General features: G+C 41.2%; 1 protein-coding gene across 1 annotated transcript; it reads left to right on the top strand.

Annotated features, from left to right (window-relative positions):
- Positions 1-23,406, top strand: prkcha (protein kinase C, eta, a). The gene is made up of 14 exons (XM_070979476.1): positions 1-707; positions 6,829-6,892; positions 10,047-10,200; positions 10,295-10,329; positions 10,416-10,498; positions 11,923-12,052; positions 12,140-12,273; positions 12,386-12,517; positions 12,860-13,033; positions 15,240-15,394; positions 19,167-19,305; positions 20,226-20,414; positions 22,731-22,877; positions 23,015-23,406. Exons 1-14 carry the CDS (start codon positions 357-359, stop codon positions 23,177-23,179), a joined length of 2,052 nt encoding a protein of 683 aa, XP_070835577.1. The 5' UTR covers positions 1-356; the 3' UTR covers positions 23,180-23,406.
- The last annotated feature ends 951 nt before the right edge of the window (positions 23,407-24,357 follow it).

Below are 24,357 nucleotides of genomic sequence, written 5' to 3' on the forward strand. Positions count from 1 at the left end.
GCGCGTGTGTGTGTACGCTCGTGACAAGTTATGCGGAACTCGTTCCTCCTCTCGGCATGTGTGTGTTGTGGCTTCCTATTTACTGAAACTTGGTGGAGCAGGTCCGCGCAGAGCAGCGCAGCGTTACGGGGACTGTGAGCGGCGGGAGGTCTGCACCTGAAAGTTAACTTAGGATGAATGCAGCGGAGCACAAAAGTTGACACCAGGACTATAATGATGAATTTATTACAGCAGTATGGTGGGTCAGCGTTGATATGAAGTGAGTGTGAATGATTTTTTTTAATAACTTCTTTTATTTTTGTCGCTTTTTGAGTGTTTCCCCTTCGCGCGCGGGGGGCTAAACTAGCTTGATTAAGATGAAGTTTAACGGTTATCTGAAGCTCCGGATCGGTGAGGCGGTGGGCCTCAAACCCACAACCTTCTCCCTCCGCCACTCTGTCATCTTCAACAAAGCCCCCCCGGCCCTGGACCCCTACGTTGTGGTGAAGGTGGACGACTACAAAATTGGACAAACTCTCACCAAACAGAAAACCAACACGCCGACGTACAACGAGGAGTTCTGCCTTAACGTGAACGACGGGAAACAGATCGAGATGGCCGTTTTCCACGACACTCCCATCGGATATGATGACTTTGTGGCCAACTGCATCGTCCAGTTTGAGGACCTCATCAAAACCTCCAACACAGGAGATACTTTCGAGGGATGGGTGAGTGAGAAGTAAACCTATCAAGAGCATATCTCGGAAAACAATTATGTAAACAGCATGTCCAATCATGTCCCTCAGCATGGCCGGATTAGGAAACCTGTTAGGTTGCCTTGGGGCACAAATTTACTGTTGAGTCTCTGTTGATCCATCCCCCTACCCACGTCCTGAGAGTAGGGGTGGGAGGCATCACAAAATGCGGTTTCGATCCCGTGTTGATGATTCCACGTTTAGAGTCACTGACACCCTCTGTTTGCTAAAGCAGCTGATGTGTTGTGAGGTGGGGGAGAGCAGTGTGTCATGGTGTATGATCTGAATGTGTTGCATCACACGCATTTAAATACAAGACAGTAAACTAGACGTGCAAGCAGGTGTTACACTTTAAGTATTTAATTAAGACACGTGTGTGTACGTACTGTAAATAAGTAAATGCAAGGCTGATTTTTATTTCAGTGAAAGTTAAGCAAATATGATCATTCCCTCTAACTGCAAATCATATTGCAATTCGTAATATTCGTAATATCTGTCAAAATAGCCACAACATGATTTTTTTAACACTGAGAATCAGACATTGATGCTATTAATATTAAGTATTCATCTTCACTCTCTGGGGATCCATCTACCCAGCTTTATCAGACCCAGACACAAACCAGTACTTATATGCAACACCTGACACCAGGTTTTCTGTGTGTCATTTGGCTTATGCTAATTTGATTAAGCACAGCTTTATTGGAGCACTGTGGAAGCTGAATGGATGTTGTGAATTCCACATGACTGCAAACCCATAAAGGCAACACAAAAAGAAGAAATCTTTATTGATGAATGATACACAGGCGCAATATCAACACATAAAGAGGATGTGAAAAAGTGACCTGTCTTTGTTGATATTGTGCTTTATTGATGCATATCCTTGGGCTTTCTGGGGCCCTGTGGTTCTAAGGACCCTAAGCAATGCCCACGTTTGCCGTCATGGTAATCCAGTCCTGACCCTAAGAACCAGTAGATTCATTGATGAATTATCAAATGGACCTACTGGCAACATTTTTAGGGAGTCAGGGGGGCGCTTAAACCAGAGCCTTTGCTGCTTGAAGGGACTATTGTAAATATGTCTTCCTATAAAGCCTTGGGTGATTTTCACTATGGGATCCAACCAGCTCCTTAAAGCACAGGCGTACTAAAGAATAACACCCTTAAACATTCACATGTCCACGACTTAGTGTGGGCTGCATACACTGGACATGGACCTTTTCGCGCCTTGCGCTAATCGGCCTAGATGCTCATACTGTGATCTTGAGCAAATATGGTCTGAAACCTCACATACCGCTGCTGTGGCGAGGTGTTAATTCTACTTGCAGGCTGCTCACATTGACCCGCCTGTACAAACGAATGTATGGTGATAAAAGCCCTGCCCTTGCAGAAGTTGCCAGGGCTGAAAAGTTATCCATATTTGGCAGACAAAAGTATAAAGTATGGGACAGTCCTTTTAAACTTTAGCGCTTCAATACATCTGATGCACACTCATCCAAGCTCAGATTAAATGTCTTATGTAGAGTATCACTCTCTGCTAGACACAAACGAAAAACTGCCCCTTCAGACTGGAGTTTCCCCTCTTCTGACTAACTTTCATCCCTCAAGGTCTATAAGCTGCTGCAGGTGTCGTTGAGTGTAACCTGAACCTGTCCAGGCCTGGAGCAGGCTGAGGTGGTATCGACTACGTACCACAGCACTCTCATCACATGCTGAATTGTCTCTCCTCTACAGACGTATTCTCCCTCAGCCAGTATAGCTTTAGTAAATTCAGCACATTTTTCAGGAAAATTGTCCAGATAACCTTAAGTTAATTAAAACATCTAGTGGCTTTCAACAAATGCTTTATTTTAACTGAGAAAGAACTTTACAAACTCAGACTTCTTGTTTCAGAAGTGTACAAAATCAGTGGTCTGAGCATCACATCGCTGAAAAGTTCACAACAAGGACACCACAGTAATAGTAACAGAAATGTAAAACTGATAAAATTAAACATGAAAGCTGGCACAGCATTTAACACTGTAGAAAAGTACTTCTGTGCCACACATTTACACGTACGTGGCATGATGTCTGAGACAGGAACCGAAACAAACCTCTTTAGTCCACACATCTGAAGGACATTAGAGGTGATCACAAAGACGGACTCAAACCATTACTGAGTGAAATTAATAATAATTGACCTTTACACGTCTGCTAAAAAGTGAGGAGAAATGCATTTTTGCACTTGAGAAAACTAAGTATTGATGCACTGCGAAAACTCAGCTCTCCAAAAACAAGAAAAAATGGGGAAATTATTACGCAAATAAGCAAAATTATCTGCCAACAGAACAGGAAAATTTCACTTACCAAGCTTTTTAGAACTAGTAGGATAGTGTTAAATAACCCACTGACATCTTAAGAGTAGTGCAGCCAGACTGAAAACAAGTTTGACCCAGTGATACAGTCCAAACTAGAAGTTATAATGACATAAAAACCGCCTGGTAAGAAGACACATCTTGTCAGACAAAAAAACAAGCATATATTGCCATGATTGAAAACAATCTCTTGCTTGGATGTCACTTTTTGTAGTGTGCATGCTTGAGCAGGGTGAGCGCCCACACCTTCACCAAGACCCCAAGCACTAAGGGGAAGTGGTATGAAAGTGGAGCTCGTCTTGCTGTTTTAGAAGAAGTAATTACTTGCATTTCTCTCTTCAAGACCCAAGCTTGAAGTTGTTATCCGCTAGATCTAAGCCGTGAAGGTTTTTTTTCATACTTTGTTGCGCAGAAGAAGTGCTGGCCTGGTTTGTTTCACACATGAGGCAGTAGAGGCTGAGGCACAAGCCTCCACACGCCCACACTGCTGTTTATCGCCGCGTTCCCACCATCTCAAAGGTGCTGAAGGGCTCAATGCTGAAGGCCTCACTGATAAAATACTCTCTGCTGGCTCTTGTCCAGATGCTCTACTTCTTCTCTCTTACCTTTTTTTTCACACCTTTCTGCATACACCATCCAGTCTGATGCACATGAACCCCACAAAAGGTGCTGTGGAGTGGCCTGTGATCTTAACTTCAGCAGAATCTCTTTGTTACTCTGCTCCTTCTTTTCACCTGGAGTGAAGTTATCATCAGAGCTGACATCATTCGTATGAGATAGTCACCTTTAGACACATGAGGCCAGTTTCCATTGCCTCCCACCTGTTGACATTACGTGGCACAGCATAGTGACGTCTTTGACTTTTTTTTTTTAGCTCTTTAATTACCCAGTAAGTTTCTTGACATCAGCACTGAGGTATCTGTGGCATTAGAGTGGCTTCTCAAGATTGAAGTGATCAAGTCCTTCCACAGGACACTGAAACTGAAAGTGGGTTAAATATGGCCCCTCAGCATTTTCCAGCCAAGTGTACTCTGTGCTCGAGTGAAACAGGCCCCGTCCCCTGTCTAAAAAAAACCAAAACTTCCTTCTCCGTGATACAGCTTTAATGGTTTTGCTCTTGAACTACACCATCATGCTGCCATCGTCCAAATCTATTTTAGATCACGTGCCCCACCTTCACGGATAGGCTCACATTTTTAAAGTCCGACTTAAAACAATGCTCACATGCCCATGAATGCATTGACAGAGCCGTAGGTCGCTGTAATTGCTCCCTCTGTCCCTTTCTAAAGTAACTCTAAATGTAAATGATGGGGGACAAAATCCACAGTCTAAAATACATTCTCAAGTCAAGCCTATAGCCAATATGAGGCTAGTGATTATCATCTGGAGTCTTCTGTCTTTCTTTGCTGAGCTGCAGCAGAATGATAGTGACACAATGAGGGGATTTGACAGACAACAATAACTCTGTGTACTTATGGACATGTGAATTGCTATTGTCTTAAGGCTGGGACTCCTTTGTGAATCTGAGCTTTCATCGGAGGAGAGAGACATTTCAGAAATGCATCAAAGCTTTTTAGCTCTTTCCTAAAGCTTGACCAGAGGAAACAAGGTTGAAAATACCAAAGATAAGACACACGCAGCCACACACACAGAGAGGAAGTTGTCAGAGTGGACATTCCAACCTGCTGTCTAGACTGACGGTTGAGACACAGGATATGAGCAGGTAACCGAAAACAAAAGTGGAGATGTTCGAGATTAAGAGAAATGAGCTCTGTCTTGAAATGAACGTTCACACTCAATGTTAGTGCTGCTTGATTATGGTGAAAATTGTAATTGCAATTATTTTGGTCAGTTTTGAGAGCATGATTGCTCATTGACTTTGGAAACATAGTATATTTATTGAACTTAAAAAAAAAACTGTCAATTTAATGTGTATTATAATCTTTTTATTTGGCATATGAAATGTGAGAAAGGATCGCAGAAATGCGACTCTCGTCCTTTTTGGACGCTCCAGGCACTGGTACCATAACAAAATCCAAGCAGTGGCTGGCTAGGCAGGTTTTTTGCAAGTGAAGACTCACTTGACTGCAGTGAATGAAGCGTGCAGCAGCCTGGATGAGAACGAGTTTGGGCTTTCACAGAGGCCGGGGCGCCGTGCTGTTAAGGAAAGGGGCGTGCTGAATTTATAACACAAAAAAAGAGAAGAGCATCAGTTTGAAACTGAATGTGGTGCAACAATCGTCTTGTCAGTTATCTTGTTTTCATAATCTTTGGAAGCCACAATAATTGCAAATAAAATTCAATTGATCGTCCTGCCCTAATGGATCTACTAACTGAGTGGCCACAATTGACACCAAATGTGTCACTGTTGTGTGGGCTGTTGGTATTTTCCAGGCAGGGTGTATGTGCAACATAAATAGATCCTTATTTAAGCGTATAGTTTCCATTCAGTGGTTGCTGCAGGAAGTACCTTGTTCTGTCTGCTGTCTTCTGTACGTATTCGGACATTCATCGCTCACAGCTGAGCATGTGGTCGTCACAAACACTGCAACCAGCCCAACCCGCCAGACCTGCTTTGTTGTCTTTCTGTCAGGCTGTCCAAATTCCTCCGACGTTACGTACAGCCTGAAGAATGCAAAAAATTTGCAGCTACATTTCTCTGCCAGAGCTGAACGACTGATTGCTCAAATATCAGATACCCGCTCACATTTTTTTTAAGCCAGTTATTGTAACTGAGGCACTTACAAGTCTTTCTAAGTTTCAAATATCGTTTCAAAAGCATGCAATGCCATATTTCTGACTTCCTTTTTGTTTAATATACGATAGTTTGGGTTGCATATGTCCAGTATAGATACTTTTTTTTAATAATGAACTACAATCTGGAATGTGGTGGACTTTTTTTCACTTTAGTTTTTATTGTTTTTTTTTTTTTATTTAACAAACAGTGAAAGAACAACACCGACACAAAAAACAATAATTAAAAAAACAAAACAAAACATAGACAACAGGGGGAGTCACATTCTTGAATCTTTCAGTCCTCATTTTCCAGATCCTCGTGTCTATCGTTGATTGAGTTCTTGTATATAGTCCATTTTTCCCATTTTTGTTCTCCCTGCACCGCTTGCAGCCTCATACGAAATGTCCTGATCCTGGTTGGGTGGGTCTACCTGACACCAGTTTCTAGTTATAGCTTTCTTACTCGCTATCAATAATATTTTTACGAAATATCTATCTCCAATATGTGTACGTCCTTCGTCAAGGTTACACATGTATAGAGTCATACAGTTCATGGGGATATTATAACCCAGTATCTTCTGCAGGACATCATGTACTATTCCCCCAAACCTTGCTATTTTATTACATTTCCAAAAAATATGACCATGGTCTGCTTCTAATTCACCACATTCTCTCCAACACATGCACTTGGTATTTGAATATTTGTTCTTGATTTTAGGCGTGATAAAGAATCGTATCAGAGTTTTCCAAGAGAACTCCCTCCATATCTGTGAGCTGGTGGATGTTTGATGTATTTTCCACATCTCTTGCCATTGTTGATCTGTAATGTCTATGCTGAGGTCTGATTGCCATTTTTCTCTTACATAATTTGTTGAATTTTTATTTGCCATCAATGCTTTGTATAATGCCGATATGGAATGTGGTGGATCTTGATGATCTTGATCTACTTTTTCTGTTAAGCTATTTTCAGTATGCAAAAATATGATTGTGTGTTTGTGTGTCTGCAGATGGACCTGGAGCCTGAAGGCAAGGTTTACGTCCATATTGCACTCACTGGATCCTTCGTTGACGGTAAGGCTGCTACTGTAGACTGAAATACAGCCCAGGGTTTCTCCCCATGCGTAGATATCACGCTGTTTCTTTTGCACACAGTGGTGAACAACAGCACTAGCGATTTCTGCCAAGTGAGTTTGTCCCTGCCTTGTCTTTTCTCATGTGACACATCACCAGAATAATTATTATATGTGAGACATTTGTAATAATAGAGGCTGGGTGTGCATGCATGCTTCTGTGTGACTCCTTTAGGTTGGTATGTGCCACGTATGTTTGTTTGCTTTCTTCAAACATCAGAGGACATCAACATTGAGGACTTCTGTGTTTACTATAGATATGAACATGCTCTTTTAACCAATCAGATGTAACCATTTAATTAATACCAATGAGAAGTGACCTTGCAGGTCTTTTGAAGCAGAAGTCTGCTTAGCTGTGACTAGTCAGCCTCTGTTAAGTTCCCCTTTTTTATCTGCCACCGTCATGACTTGCTGCACATGAAACTTCAAGAAAAACTCACATTTCATTTACTTGGATATTATATGATGTGTTTTTATACATCTAAATTATTTCATGTATTTGTTTATTATAATCTGATTAATTGCATCTTAAACAAAGGTTTCCTGAGTGTTTCCACCTGTTGTTTCACGAGCTTCATTTTCTGAATTTCCCAAAATCATTTTGCCGGAATCCCCCAACACTCTGCTCTGTCCTCGTGTTGCTTTCCAGCAAAGCAAAGCAAAGCAAAGCACCATACTGCAGTGGTGGAGGAAGTTTTCAGATCCTTCACCAAAGTAAAATTACTAATACAACACTGTAGAAATACTGTGTTGCAAATGAAAGTCTCATTACTTATGTAACACTTGTGGAAGTATAATCACTAAAAGTAAAAGTGCTCAGTACAGTACAGTCTTGCTTGTTTTGTCCAACCAATAGTCCTAAAAAGTATTAAATATAAATTAGATTAATTAAAATGATGAAAAGGAAAAGCAACACATCTCCACATTTGAGAGACTGGACCCATGAAATGTTTTTCCATAATTATCAAAATATATATTAATGTTGATTAATCGACTAATCTTCCCAGCTGTACTGGTTTATACTGTTGGGTTTATTACAAAACATCACACCTTATAAGCTCTTCATATGTTTTGTGTAGAAGTGTTCATTTGTAAATTAACAAGTGACTAAAGCTGTCATAAATGCAGTGAAGTACGAAGTGCTATATTTCACTCTGAAATGTTGTGGAGTCACATGAAAAGAAAAGACTAAAATAATGTACAAGTTCCTCAAATTTGTACTTCAGTACAACGCTTGAGTAAATGTACTTGGTTGCATATCACCACTGCCGTACTGTCACAAATGTGCTAGCAAACATCACAGTTTGCTCTCCAAACTGCGGAGATAATCTGGATGTGTTCACAGTGTACACATTGTATCCGTCACATTTTTGAAAGGTTCCCGTTGCTGAAATACATTTGTAATTTCTGAAATTGTCACATTATCTGTGCTAGAGCTGAGAGTCAGCTGCTTCGTAGAAAAGACATTAACAAGCTCTTTCTTGATTGCCGGTGAATGCGCCATGATGGACATTTTTTCAGTCAGGTATAGGGCTAGATGGTATGCTCAAAATTCCTGACATGATATTGAGAAGAATATTTTCTGATATTAATGTATATCATCATATGGTCAATATGTTTAATGCAATGAACAGCTGCACTGTCAGTGATACATCAGACAAAACTCGAATGACTGTATTAGTTGACATTAAAATGTCTTTGGTATAATTAATATGCAGAATCTGACATTGCAAAATAATATCACATTATGTTCACATCATCACGATAAGTAATATGTAATATATGTAATGTCATTTTCAAGCAAACATTTGAAGAAATGTGTACATGAACTAAAATCTTCCTGTTGGGACAAATTTTTGGTGGCACACTTTTACAGAGAACAGTATTTTGAGCATATGATCTGTAGCCTAGTCTGAGTGTAAAGCCCCCCTTTGACACCTCTACCGCAAATATATCTTGTTTGCAGGGGGGTGGCGTGAGCTCAGCACGTAGGTTTCCATACTGCCTCTGTGGTATTCACCTCATGAGTAGCTCCACTGCACTCACTGATGTCACTGCACTCACTTATGTTGTGCGCTCACAGAGCACACAACATAATGTCTAAAGGACTATTACAGCTGTCAAGCCCCAAGTCGCATTCATTTACAGAACTAAAACCTTACCGCGCCATAAAAACTTTGTCGTGCCACAATTAGGCCCCTCTCAGATTTCCGTTATTCTGATGACAGTTTAACATGTTAGTCTTACCTTTGAGTCAGGGCTCAGGTCACTTTTACATGAAAGTCACCACAGCAATCTTTGGTCTGTTAGTCGGTCAAAGCAAACAATTTGAAAGTGACGACTTGAGCTTTGGGAAATTGTGATGGCAGTTTTTTACTGTTTGCTGACATTTTGTTTACGAAACAACTCATCGGTTAGACTACATAGTTGTGTTTTTCTGCATTCAAAATATTTAAACCTGCAATTTCCCGCAAGTTGTGAACACTGACATAGCATCACCCTTAAACTGACACGGCTAACTTCTTAACCAACCGTTGCTTATTTACGCATCCATTAAATACGGGGCAAACGGTAGCACGCACTGACTCTTGTTGTAAATATCTGGCTCTTCAGCAGCTAAATGCTCCACTTTGTTCACCAGCTAGTGGCTACCTTTGTCTCTCCCTGTTCGGTGCTGTGTTACAGTGTACGCTGTTACAGTGGGTGGTTAGTTGATGTTTCTCAGCTGAATATAGCAGCTGAAAATATGACAGCAATGAGGGCGAACCAAACACTGAAGTTTTTGGTCAAAGTGAGCTGAAAGATGTTATTAAGCTCTGTGCAGTCATGTGATCATTCTTTGTGCAAACTCCCTTTTGCATACAAGTATTGATGTGATCAATTTTATTGTAGAAATATTGATTATAAGCTACTTTAAAATAAGTACCACAATACAATAACAGTGATCCATGCTAAATTTTAACATAATTTCAAACCATAGCTCCTCTAGTATTGGGTCTAGGAATTAGTGTATGGATTTCTGATTTATAGACAGCAGCAGTGTTTGATTCCTCTCGTTTGGACGCAAACTTTTGCTCTTATTTTTTTTCGGTCAGATGACGCAATAGTGAAAGAGAAGACCTACAAGGAGTTTACAAGGAAGCGACAAGGGGCCGTGAGGCGGAGGATCCACCAGGTCAACGGACACAAGTTCATGTCCACTTTCCTCCGTCAACCCACCTTCTGTTTTCATTGCAAAGAGTTCATCTGGTGAGAAAATAGAGCAAGGACGAATGACTGCTGCCTGCACGCATCTGTGTGGACTGTAAACTGGACCTGATTGTGTCTCTGTCTCTGTTTATAGGGGTGTTTTTGGAAAGCAGGGCTACCAGTGCCAAGGTGAGGAGACCTTGTTTTCTCTTTCTGCCTTATTACACAGTTCCTTAAACTCAAAGACGCAAGTTAATAACGAGTTGTTTTCTCAGTGTGTACCTGCGTGGTTCACAAACGATGCCACCAGCAGGTCGTCACAGTGTGTCCACGCATGAAGAAGTCAACAAAAGAACAGGTAAGACACTTAAATCCATTCAACAGCACTTGTGCTGTTCAGCAACAGATTATCAGATCAAAACAGTAATCAATGTGTCAGAAGGTTTCAGGCACTCAAGCATGTTGCCTTTGTTATTTTTTCCCTTCCCGAGCAGTTTTTGAGTAATGCAGCATGTGCAGAAGATAGCAGATATGTTAAACAGTAGGGTTGGGCTATGTTGAATTTGCATATGACGATGTCCAGAGTGAAACATTGTGATGGATGAGGGGGTCTTTTTATGGGCCACTGATTCCAAAAAAGGTCGGACACTGTAAAACATAGATAAAGCAATACAAAGTCAGTATATTCAATATTTTAACACATCAACTTAATATGATTTTTGGAAAATATATGCTTAGCCCTAATTTGATGGCAGCAACATCTTTCAACAAGTTGGAACAGGAGCAACTAAAGACTGGGAAAGATGTGGAATGCTCCAAAAACACCTGTTTGGAACATTCCACAGGTAAACAGGTTCATTAGTAACAGGTGATAGTATCATGATTGGGTATGAAAGGCGCATCCTGGAAAGGCTCAGTCATTCACAAGCAAGGATGGAGTGAGGTTCACCACCTTGTGAACACATGATTGTATAAAGGATGTTATTACATTGGTTCAGGGGGACTCAGTCATCGTCTGTTAACATAATTTGTTTGCTAATGATTGCTTTCAGTTTTTACTGATGTTTTTTTGTCCCAACTTTTGTGGACTTGAGCTTGTAAAATTTCACCAGAGCCTCAGTTAACCAGTAGCGAAGCCCATCAGAGAGCATGTTCTCATAGAACTAAAGTCACATCCAGTAACTACTATTTTCAGATTTTACTCACTAATCGGAAAATCTGCCCGTATTAGAGTGTCAACCATTGAAGATGGACAGCCCTACCCTATTAGACAGCCCCCTCCCACACACACACACACACACACACACACACACACACACACACACACACACACACACACACACACACACACACACACACACACACACACACACACACACACACCTCTGATTAACACCTGCAGTGATCAGCAGACTGTACAGGTTCCTGTTTCTGTGTTCTGGTCACTGAAGCAGAACACTGGTACTATACTATATTTTTCCACACACGCTTGTGGCATTTCCTCATGTTTCTATAAATATGTGTGCGCTTGTTTTAGAATTTGAACATGTAATTTTTGCCTTCTTTTACTATATTTTGCTGAGCATTACAAGTTTCTCTTCCCTGGGGAAATTCAGAGAAGTAAATGCAGCAATACATTGTAACAAGGTCCCCCTATGACAAAACCAGGAACTAAACATTTGTCACAGTGCACTCTATGTGGCATTTTAAGGTTCTTTAGAATATTTACACACATTGTTTCAACACATAGTGGTTAGTTTACAGCATGTCTTCTCTCCGCAGCCCATGAACCAAGGCTTCAGCATCAACGTCCCTCACAAGTTCAACATCCACAACTATAAGTCGCCCACCTTCTGTGACCACTGTGGCTCACTGCTGTGGGGAATAGTCAAGCAGGGGCTGCACTGTAAAAGTAAGACCCATGTCAACATTTGTAACTCAAAGTTAGGATCTTAAATGTCCTAATTAGTCTTTCTGTCTGTGTGGTTTCTCTCTTCAGTTTGTAAAATGAATGTTCACATCCGCTGCAGAGGCAACGTGGCTCCCAGCTGTGGGGTCAACAGTGTGGAACTGGCCAATACGCTTGCAGAGATGGGTCTACAGGCTGGGGGAATCTCTAAACGCAACTCACTGGTACAAAGGCTGAGTTTGCATGGATGAGTGTTAATTTTACTTAGATCACCCTGAAGAAAGCCTCACTTAAGTGGTGTTTATTTTTGTTTGTTTGTTTTCTTTCCACTGACAGGCCAAAAGTGCAAGTCAGATGAGGGCGCCTTCTGAAAGGAAGGAGAGTACAGAAAGTCGGCAGCAGACCCCTCAGTTGGGCATCTCAGACTTCACATTCCTTCAAGTCCTTGGCAAGGGCAGCTTTGGCAAGGTGGGACAGCACATGGCGAGACAACCAATGACAAGAGAAGATAATGAGAAATGCTCTGTGTAATGAAATGATGACTGTTGTGACAAATGAACATGGTAGAATGTGGGAATATGTGCAGTATAATAGAGGGCCAGGTATGCACAGTCTGAAGGCATTTGACAGCATCCATTTTCAGAGGATTTTGTAATACGAGGCATATCAGTCAACATTTCCGATACCAGAATGAATTTACTTCCATAAATAAACTTGTGGATTCTATCTTTCTATGTAATAAAGTGACGCAGAATTTGGGACAATCCGTGAATTCTAATCTGTCACACCTTGTGCATGTTGTATCTGCAGGTGATGCTGGCAAAACTAAACGAAAAAGATCGGGTTTTTGCGGTCAAGGTGTTGAAGAAGGACATCATTTTACAGGATGATGATGTGGAGTGTACCATGACGGAAAAGAGGGTGCTGTCACTGGCCCGTTGTCACCCTTACCTTACACAGTTGTACTGCTGCTTCCAGACACCGGTCAGTACAGATACGCCCACATGCACTTGTGTCACAGTTCAGCTGGCTGTTATTGTGAGGGCAACCTGAGCCGGAGGTACATAAATACATTGTATAATCATAATTCACAGACCTCTATGTGTTTACGTACATGCTTTATGGTGATTTAATGACTTGTAAGTCATTAAATTACCTTTAAGCATTTCTTCTCGACACCACAGTACTTTGGCATAGTTTCCATTCTTAAAGTCTTACTTGTCAACACAGTCATACAAATATAATAAATTAATACATATGCACTTGTAAAGTAGAATAACATTCACCATCTCATGAATTGGTCCCTCCAGTGTTATTTAGTTTGATAGTTTTTTCTTACTACTATTCCAATACAGTGCACAAAGAGAATAGAGGAGCTGCTCATTGCCTCAGATGAAAAACAAAAGAAGATCGAGGTGTTGCAGTGAGAGGAAAATAACATAAGTATTTTTTCTTGAGAAAACATGTTGCTTGTCTTTGTGAAGTTGAATCAGTAGTGGCGCTCTAAAGTTTAATTTCCTGGAAGTACAAAATGACTACTTGCTTTGACGTTTTTGTATACTAGCCACAGAAACGGTGCAGTTAGATGACTCAGACATTGAGTTGATAAGTGTGGATTTAGGCCACAGAATTGTAATACGTAGATCAGTCAGCAGGTGGCAGCAGTTTCCCAGTCTTTTTTCTTAGAGGGAGGGAGGGAGTGAGGCTCAGCTGGCAGAGCTGTTCTTCCAGGCGCAGACAGGACACTCCTAATCTGCTTTCGTTGTTTGAGCCGCCACTGACCCACTTCACCTCAGATCAAAATAGAGCAGCACCAAGTGAAGAATTAACTCAATGACCCCCAGATCCATCCAAACCCACATATAACCACAGGCTAGCCTTCGTTCTGCCACAGCGCCTCAGCTTCTTCTGGTGTCTCGTCCTTTTCCTGCGCAAGTAGTTTTTATGAATGACTTGACATTTGCCTGTGACAGTACCTAAGGACCTTTTTGAACATCTGCACAAGCAAAAGTGTCAAATTTACCAGTTTGTATGACAACATTGTTATTAATAGAATCATCACATGTTGTCTATTCAAAGAGTAATTTGGATCCATTTTGAGTTTCTCTTCAGTGTGATATTTGAAAAATGCAAGTGAGTGGGTCTGAAGAGAGTAGGAGATGGAATGAGTCAGGGGGAGAATGTGTTGCTCTCGTGATGAAGCTGAGTGGGCACACATTTTTTTCTTTCAGCAAAAGATGTGTCTCAGGAGAATTGTCCTTCAACACAGCAATTTGTCATCCGCTGCTCATCATTAAACCGCAAATTAAATCCGATCTTGCATTGCCAGACACCGAGCTCATCACACTCCCCTCAGTTTGGAGAAAGTCTTGCAAAATAGTTAGGATAGCTAAACTTTGGAAATCCCAGAGGCAGCCATTCATTGGCTGTGAATTAGAAATGACCACCCCAGGAAAGGACATCTGTGGTTACTTTAATGTTCAGGTAGAGACAAATTCTCCATATGGAATTTAATCTAAGTAAAACAGTGAGGGTCAGGGTTTGGAGATAAAATTAGTAATTGCAGCTTGAAGCTCAAATATCAGTGTGATATCATTTTATAATGTAGAACTCAATAAGACTCAATAGAAATGTGCAACCAAGAAACTGTTGCAGTATGGATTGAAAGGTTCCCGCAGCTTTACAGCGGGACCACACACAGAGTCCTGCCTGCTTTGCTTGTGCAGCACATTATTATTAAACATCATACCTGTAATCCCAGGGTAAATACCAAACCCGCTGTAGACCACAAAACAGTTAAACAGAGTCAGCCATGGCTCAATGTCCAGATCATCTCAGGAAGCTTTATGGGCAGATCTGCACATCACGTTCTCCTGCAGTCTTTTCCTTTTTCCCTCCAGGCTGTCATTTTCTAGATCACCTATCGACCGCAGCCTAGAATGTGAAGGGAAGATTTATGGGTTTGATCAGTATCTTTTTTGCCCCGCTGACTTTCAACTGCTTATTTGCACAGGAATCAATTAAACAGACGTGAAATTTATGAGAAACCGTATCATCATCATCATATGTATCAATCTCAGCATGTCCATGGTCATGGGCTCTTGGACTGCTTAATAACGCGGGGCCTCTGTGAGGCCGGTGAGGTATGGGTGCACATACGTAAATGTCATCTCTTTGCTTCCTTCTGCAGGACCGTCTTTTCTTTGTGATGGAGTTTGTGAATGGTGGCGATCTCATGTTCCACATCCAGAAGTCCAGGAAGTTTGAAGAGCCTAGAGCACGTTTCTACACAGCAGAGATCACCTCCGCTCTCATGTTCCTGCACAGCAAAGGCATCATATACAGGTCTGAAGCAGGGAACACAAATAACAAGTTGAACATATTTGTGCACACAAACGTCTCCAAAACTTCAAGTCTCTGCTATAACGCATCCTAAAATATTACTTTAAGGGAATATCTTCATACTATTGAGATATCATATTCTGTCTTGTCTCAGGAAATAGAGAAACTGCAATGGAAACGTGGAATTACCTCACCAAAATGGCTGAATTGTTTTCTTGTTTTTACAAAAATACATGCATGTCATCATGAATTAGTTGTTAAAGGAGAACATCACATATTTTACCCATTAATCTTCGTTTATTAGTCATGAGGAAAACACAGCATCTAAAAAAACAGCTGCACAATGTCCTGCTTTGTCTGAGACGATAACCTCTCATAATATAAACAGGGCTTCGATTTGGAGACTACAAATTTATTACAGAAAATCTGTCTTACAAATTTGTGGCATGACAAAGGCGGAGCAGTTTATGAAACACTCTAACCAAGGACACTCTTAAGTTATGTCATGGAAACTTTAGTATCCAGCATTTTTGGACCTTGATCCATACTTGGCATTAAATTTCAGGACACTTTGTTTTGGCCTCTGTTGCATCAATTTTCCATTTGCATAAGCTGTCTTTTGCAGATTTTTTTTTAAGACAAATGTGTTTCCCTTCTTGAAAATTAAATTCTCCAAGCAGCACTTGCAGAACAGTGAATTGCAGCCAAACACGTGTGCCGTGCATCCAAATGTTTATTTTTAAGCTCATTGTTGCCTATATTTTCTTCAAGGCTCTGCTCAGCCCTATACTGTACCTTATTATAGCCAGCACTGTGTAACAGCAGTTAAACCATGCTACAACAGCATGGTATAATTTTCATTTTGTGCAAAAAACACTTCTAATAATAGAATTTAATGTTCTGATTTTTGCCTGGTGGCCACGTTACTGCTTCTATTTCAGCATCAGATAGTTGAACGTAACCTTTGAAGCCTCTTTAGGATACTGTTGGCTACTTGCAGGACATAAGGTGGCAGAGCTGTGGGCTCCCTGCCAGCACATGATGATAAGGAGGATGGCATCATGTGAGCAAAATCCTGAGTTATATTTAGAGGTCCATGTGTTCTGGGTTAGCCTGCACCACATAGCATGACTGCTAGCTTTAAGAGGCCACACGCAGTTTGCATGCTAAAACTAAAATAAGCCAAATAGCTGCGTGCACATCAGGCCAGTGTTAGAAGAGCAGAGCTCGTGCTGCCTCCTTAAAATAAAATTGTAACCTCAGTAATTGCGTTGTGTAATATGTGTGTCTTCATGTGACTTGACTAGTTTTCTCTGCATGGCTCTTTTAGCTGGAGGTAAAGTCATGCTTTGAAGCTTCTCACTTGATGTCACAGTGTTTCCTTACGTTTAAAAATGTTGTTTTAGTGAGGAGAGCCACCAATTAAATATAGGTCAACAGAGGGTGAAACCAGTATCATGAACAGCTGCTCAATGTCATGCAATCCAGGACAAAAGTTCTGCAATAAACAAGTTGTAAAGTTTTGTTGGGACTACGTCAGAGAGGTCTGACTTTTTGTCCCCACCTCTGTGTTACACAACAAATCATTTTAGGAGAGACCAAATATTTAAAAAAGAAAGGATATTAAAATGCAATAACTGTATAGAGTTCAGAAGGCCGTTTGTCCAGATGCATTCTTACAATCTAACCACAGTCAGAAGTGTTACATTCTGTGCGTCATAGCATATGTCACCACTTCCTCTTCTCTTTCGTTGGAAATTCTCATGTTAGTGCAAATCTGCCTCTTACCCGGTTAGTTGTTTTATGCTGTGTGATACAGTTCAGTAGATTAGTGTTGTCGGTGTGATGTGTGGTCCTGTGTCGCTCTGTGATAAGAGTGTGCTTGTAAAAAGGCCTGGGTTGGGGATTAGTTTCTCTCTGGGCACATTCATACTAAAATGCATATTACTAAGTACACTCATTTAAATATGAATAATGTACTCGCCTCAATTTCATTTTTCACTAAATTGCATTAATCCCCTACATGCTCTAAACTGTGTACTGTATGGCTCAGTGGTCATGATATGTAAGCATCAGCTCTCTTTGGGCCTGATAGGCTGAAGGGACAGTCAGCGTGAGCATCTGAGTCACTGTTGCACCATCGGCTTACGGTAGAGAAGAGCAAACCAGATTAATCCAACCGAACCATTGTTGCTTGACCAGCAGTCTGCCTGCGCTTTTACATTCAGAGTTTCTGTGATCCTCTATGTGTCATCCTGTTTGAGGAAGTCAGTAAGGATCCTTTTTTCTTTGAAGGGAAAAAATAAAATCAGTTCCTGTACAGTCTGGTCATGGAGGCATCTACCTGCAGAGTCAGCACTGAGGAAGATTTCTACTGATATTACAATACATTTTATTTTCAGTTTAATTCATATTAAGACACAGTGTTATTGCTTCCTGGGGAGACTCAGGAGTTTGACCATGCTGGCATAAAAATCACTCACAAATAATATTCCTCCATCAATTTAACAATATAAAATGCTATAAAAGTGCTTGTTTTGTGCCTTACGTGATGAAATAAAACAGTGTAGTTTAGAATTAATTTCATCCAGCTCTTCTGTTGGGTCTGCACCAGTGAAAGCCGTGGCCCGGAGGCGCTACATCTTCAGGTTGTCTGTCTGCCTGTGCCATTCTTGTGAACATGAGATCTCAGGAAGGCCTTGAGGGAATTCATACGCTAATTATGACAATGTAACATAATAACATTGACATTAAATGTCATAGGATAAAATGATGATGATGTTTCATGTTCAATAGGTCAAAGGTCAACTTCACTGTGTCATCATAATGTTCTTTAGAAACACTTTTCTGGCCATTATTCAACACCTTAACTCAGGAACAGGAAAAATTGCCACTGTATTTCACATTCGATCAGATACTGAATCAGTGACACTTTTCTTTGATGTCCACCTTGAAGCTTTGGTGAGTGTAAAAATCATCTGTGCTGTTGGGTTGAAGATGTGTGTGAAGCATCAACGTTTTATAATCTGTAGCTTCTTTGCAGCAACATATTTGAGGCATTGTAGTCCACCACAAACTCGTTGTTTTGCTGATATTGCGCTTCAGGTGATTAATGTTGCACCATGTGATGAAGCTCTCTATCAGTCCTCTGTGCTCCTCTGGAAAAACAGTCTCTAAGTGAAGACAACATGTTTCTGACTGGAAATTATTCACTGGAATACAGTGATAACTTCCATACTGCCAAAACAGTACACATGGTACTAAATACTGGAATTATCAAATACCTCCAGTTCATGTGACCCCATCTGATTTACTATGCTGTAATAATCTGTTCCACAAAAAAATAAAAAAAACAATAAGTCAAGTTTTGCCTCTCCTAGAAGCAGAAAAATATTTATTTTACATCAGAACACTTTTTCCTTCTTGGCAGCCGAAGTGGTCATCTGAACGTGTCAGACTTTTCCTGGCTGCCGTTTAATGGTCAGGTAGTGTTTGTCAGAACACCACAGACGCTTCACTGTCCTCAGAGGACCTTTTCTTTTTTGTCTCACTACAAATGTCTGCCTCTGTCAGGTATAAGTAGGAACAACACCGACAGGATGCGACTGGAGACTGAACACAAACTTGTCCTTTATTTAGCTGCTGCTACATTTGGATTTTTGTGGCTGATTAGCTTCCAGCCTTTTCCTATTTTCCATTTATATTTGCTGAATTACAATGCCCCAAGACAAATATCTCATTTTCTGTTTCTTTCTGTATTTGTCTGTCTTCTCAGGGATCTAAAGTTGGACAATGTTCTTCTTGACAAGGACGGTCACTGTAAGCTGGCAGACTTTGGCATGTGCAAAGAAGGCATATTTGAAGGCGTGGCCACGGGAACTTTCTGTGGGACACCAGATTACATTGCTCCCGAGGTCAGTTTCTATACTTGAGTCAAACAAACATACAGTTCAAGACCCATAACAACAAACGTGATACCACAAAAGTTGGGAGGCCCCTTTCATGATACTCTCACCTGTTACCAATGAACCTGTTTACCTGTGGAATGTTCCTAACAGGTGTTTTTGGAGCATTTCACAACTTTCCCAGTCTTTAGTTGCTCCTGTCCCAACTTGTTTGAAACGTGTTGCTGCCATCAAAATCAGAATAAGCAGATATTTACAAAAATCAATAGAGTTGATGAGGTAAAACATTAAATATGTTGTCTTTGTTCTGTTTTCAATTGAGAATATTAGCAAATGATCACATTCAGTTTCATTTCTGTTTTACTCAGCATTTATCCACCACATCTGTGATACAGGACTTTTTCTTAAATGTTGGTGCCATTTTTTATATTTCAGTTGTTCAACATTAACACATTGCAGCAAAGAGTAAATGCAGCCACATTTAGCTTCTTGCAGCCCAGGTCTTCTGGGTTCATACAATGCAGTTCTCAGTCCCTTCCTCTCCATCACACCACCTCACTAAAACACTGCGGTCACTGCCCGTCACTCCAAACTCCCTCCTGACTAACTGGAAGGCAGCGTGCCTGTGAGGTCAACTTGTGAATGGTGCTGTTGACTTGACAGGCCCTGATCCCCTCATCCCTTTACAGGCGTGCTTGGTTTTTATAATGAGGGATTAAGTTGGTGTGTGTCCTCATGTTTGAGAGATTTTTTCTCTGACCAAGACTGTGTGTCTGCATTTATGAAAGGCGTCTTTGCTGTCCTCAACACTTGCTCTTCAGTGCAGCCTCAGTGGAAACACTAATCCAACACAGAGTAGTTGTAAATTTGATCTCTAACGCTGTCTGTGCTGTGATGGTTAACTTTAATGGTATGCTGTGTTTCCACAGATCCTGCAGGAGATGCTGTATGGGCCCTCTGTTGATTGGTGGGCTCTCGGGGTGCTGCTGTATGAGATGTTGTCAGGACATGCCCCCTTTGAGGCCGAAAATGAAGATGACCTCTTTGAGTCCATCCTCAATGAAGAGATTGTTTATGCGTCCTGGCTCAGCACAGAAGCAGTGAACATACTCAAAGCTGTGAGTCTTTTCATTTTGTATTCATTTTGTAACTGATCATCATCTGTAAAATAAATGCATGGTGGATATAGTTGGATGAAAGCCAGGTGTTGCTGTTGTCTGTTTGGCTTGCTCAGATTGCCTTTTTCGGGCTTCGTTCACATTATACCATTAAAGGAAATGTCGATTAAGTTTTTTAAGCAGAGCGAATGATGTAGGAAATCAATTTCTCACTGTATGTGTGAGCACCATGGTGGAGAAAAACTGAAAGCTTATGTGAACATTTACTAGTAGGCCAGTTGCATTCCATGACAGTGTACCAAGAGCCTGCAGTGTGATATGTGAAGACATCGATGGTATTTGTTTATTGTTATTTGTCCTTCAGGCTGACTGACGCTCTCTCACAGTAAAGTGACCGGCAGCCCTATGGAGCTCTGCCAGCCAGCTGTTTGGCCTGGGTCTCTTACATAACTATATTAAGGCATGGTCCACTGGCCAGCCACAGCACACAAGCTATAAATACAACGGCAACTCCTCCCTCCATCCCCCGACTCTTTGCACCCTGTTCACCTCCTCTTATCCTTGTTGTTATGCCAACATGCTTGAGGAAGCACTGGACCAATCTCCCCTCGTGATTTAAGTCGCTGCTGCAAGTGTCAGGCATTACATAAAGATGCGTGTCAGTGTGAGTGGATTTGAACACTGCTGTACTATTTATACTGAAGGTTGATCCGTTGCAAGGCTCCCCTTGTTCCTGTAAGCAACTTCATGGTGTCAGTTGTCAGATAGCTTCATTAATCAGTTAATCATTGAATCTGTAAAATATTAAAAAAACAGCTTCTTTTGTCCAACAACCTCTCCAAAACCTAAGATGTTCAATTTACACTGCTATAAAACACTGAAATCCTCACAGTGGAGAAGCTGGAACCAGCAAGTGTGTGATATTTTTTCTTCATAGATGACTGAATAATTAATCAATTCAGTCAAAATTGTTGATTAGTCCACTAATTGAAAAATTGGCTGAATGTTACAGCAGTAGTACTCCTCTCTGATAGCTTTGTACCTTGCTGCTGGTGTGGTGGAGAATGGCTTCTTCAAGCAGTAATGCTGACATGGCAGGTCTGGTACTGGATGGCACAGCTGACGTGTAGCCATGGAAAGATGGCATCAACCTCAGTGGAAAAGTTTCTCTTTGGTTTTGTGGTCTGTGAGCTCCTGAACTGATTGACCCCCTGCTGCTGTGTTTAACTCATAGTTACGCCACTTTAAAGACCATACTGGTGCACTGGTGTGCTATTTAATATGTTTTAGCCCATTTACTACAAATCGCATCATTAAAATCATGCTTGCAGCTGCAAATCCCTGCACGCAACCGCATAAGCACTGAAATGTAATGTTCCTGCCCTGTCTTGATGTTAACAGCGATACCAACATGAAGCAGCATTCAAGTCTCTGCAAGTTGATTATTGTGGTGTTCTTGCTCAACAGTATGTGAGGCATGTGTGATTTGTGAGTTACTTGACTAAACAACACAAAACCAGTGTTCATCCCCTCGTCTTTGTCTTTTCATCTCCATGTTAGTGTTTCTTTGTCTTTCTAATCTCCTTTCTCTTTCTCTGTGAGCTTAGCTTTTTGGAGGGATGTGGTGTCGTTTCGGCCTCTGGTAGTTAACAGTGTTTGGAGCTCATATGGCAAGACATATTCAACTTTCTAAAGACTTTGGGTTAATTTGTAGCTGTGGAGATGGAGGCTCATTAGTTTGTTGAGGCCTAGTCTGAATGTCACTGCCAGCCCTAAGGTGTGCACAAGCTCCACAGTGAAGACAGAGCTGTCCAAAACACATCTGTTTTTTTCAGTTTCCTCCCAGAGGGAAGTTAAAACAAACCTTTTCAATTTAATTTGTTTTGTTTGGGTGTCTCCCTCTGGCTTCCATCATTACACTCTATTGTTTTATTGTCTACAACACCAGGAAGTTGCAACACCTTTGTTTCATTTTTACTGAACGTAGTTGAACTCTAACCAACTCAAGTATTGTGGAAGGTGCCAGATGCAATCCAGGGCGTGTGTGTTTTTAGTTGGTAGGCGGGCACTGACTGTCATTATGGCTTGAGTTCAGTTTGACATTACTCAAAAAACTGGTCTGATCGAGGTTATTAAGATCCATCACCTTTCCCCACTTTGTACAGATCAGAAATAAATAATCTGCTGAAATCCACTGATTTCTCTGGTTGTTCTTATGTGTTATCTTACATTCATTGTCTTCATAATTCACTGATTTTTTTCTTCTTTATTTAGTCTTACATGTCTGCTAATTCATCCACCTTTTGGTTTTCGCAGTTCTTGACCAAAAACCCAGCCCGGCGTCTGGGCTGTGTGGCTACAGAGGGCGGGGAGAGCGCTGTGACCAGCCACGCCTTCTTTGCGGGCATCGATTGGGAGAAACTGAATCGTAGAGAATTGGAGCCACCTTTCAAGCCCAGGATCGTAAGTCACATGAAGGACTCCATCTATAGCTTAATAGTGCAAATGATAATGAAGACACTCAGCAGTCTTCTCTTACTCTGTGGTTCTTTTGCTAAAATGTTGGTGCTGATGACTAATTCTTTATTATCCCTCTCCAGAAAACACCAGAGGATGTCAACAACTTCGACCCAGATTTTACTCAGGAGGAGCCCACCCTCACGCCCATCGATGACCCTCTGATCCCTTCCATCAACCAGGAGGAGTTTCAGAACTTCTCTTTCACTTCGCCTGAACTGCTGGAGATCTCAGAGTCTCCTTATTGATCCTCCAGTCATCCTGCACTTGTGTCACTCTTCTCAGTGTCTATGGTTGTATCTAAGACAGTTCTCAGTGGTACATACGGTATGAGGCTGTCACATTCCCCAGAGACATGAGGGTGCAAATTGTGGTGGAGTCAGCCAAACACATGCTCAACGAGAACTGGGACTGCACCTCGTGAACTCTTAAGCACTCCTGTGACTTGTGAAAGCTTGGCGTGTGATCAGCTTTTGAAATGACATTTAGTTTTGATTATGTGATGGCTGGACCGGGACCACAGCCATGTCTGTGCGGAGATGGTGTGACATGTTGATGTGTTGCAAGTCAGAGTTTTATTGTACATCAACTTTCATGTAGATAGATGAATTTGCTTCCAGTTACTTCAAATGAAAAAGCACTTTTTGGAGCATATGGACATGGTCTGTGTTTCATTGTTGCTTCAGCATTGTCACAAGTCAGTTTTAACCAGCCTGCCAGAGATTCCCAGAAAAGTCGAGCTGCCAGTTAAACTAAATGGAGCGAGTGAGTGGACGAAATAGTTTCTCAATGATGTGACCCTACTCTGGAAAAAAACTAATAGGCACAGATCCACACTCTGGCTTAAATGAGACATGAGCCCCTCCACTTTCAAAATAAAGCTAAAACTGAAAGGAGGCTTGAGCAACAGCAGTATATCATGCTCAGCTTAATATAAAAAAGGTTAGGTTACAATTTGAATTAAGTAAAACTTTTGAAAGGATGATCCGTCAAAGTTCAGATGATAGGTGTATTTCTTATTTGTTGGTCAAACCCTGTACAAAGAAAAGCTTCCGTCCCTGAGACTCTCCTTGTAATTTGATCAGTCAGGCATGTTGAGTGTGATGCAAGATTTCATTTGAGGTGAAAGCACTGTGATGATTCATGGTGACTGCGAAATACCGAAAAGTTTGCAGATTTCATCACAAGCTTGTCTTGATCAGAAGAAGAATGCTCATATGGTGTTTGGCAATTGGCAGAATTAAATGGTCCTGGTCAAGAGTAACAGTAAGAACTCAGTCTGCCGCAACCTTCTTACACACACTCTCCTTCTCAAACAAACACAGGGCGTTTGAAACCTCCCAGGTCCATGGGCAGACTGCCTGTGTAATCAGAACCCACACAGGGGTATTTTCAAACATGCAAATCCAAGAAAGTTATTGAATAT

This window comes from Chaetodon trifascialis, chromosome 14 (genome assembly GCF_039877785.1).
Source record: "Chaetodon trifascialis isolate fChaTrf1 chromosome 14, fChaTrf1.hap1, whole genome shotgun sequence".
In the NCBI taxonomy this organism is placed as follows: domain Eukaryota; kingdom Metazoa; phylum Chordata; class Actinopteri; order Chaetodontiformes; family Chaetodontidae; genus Chaetodon; species Chaetodon trifascialis.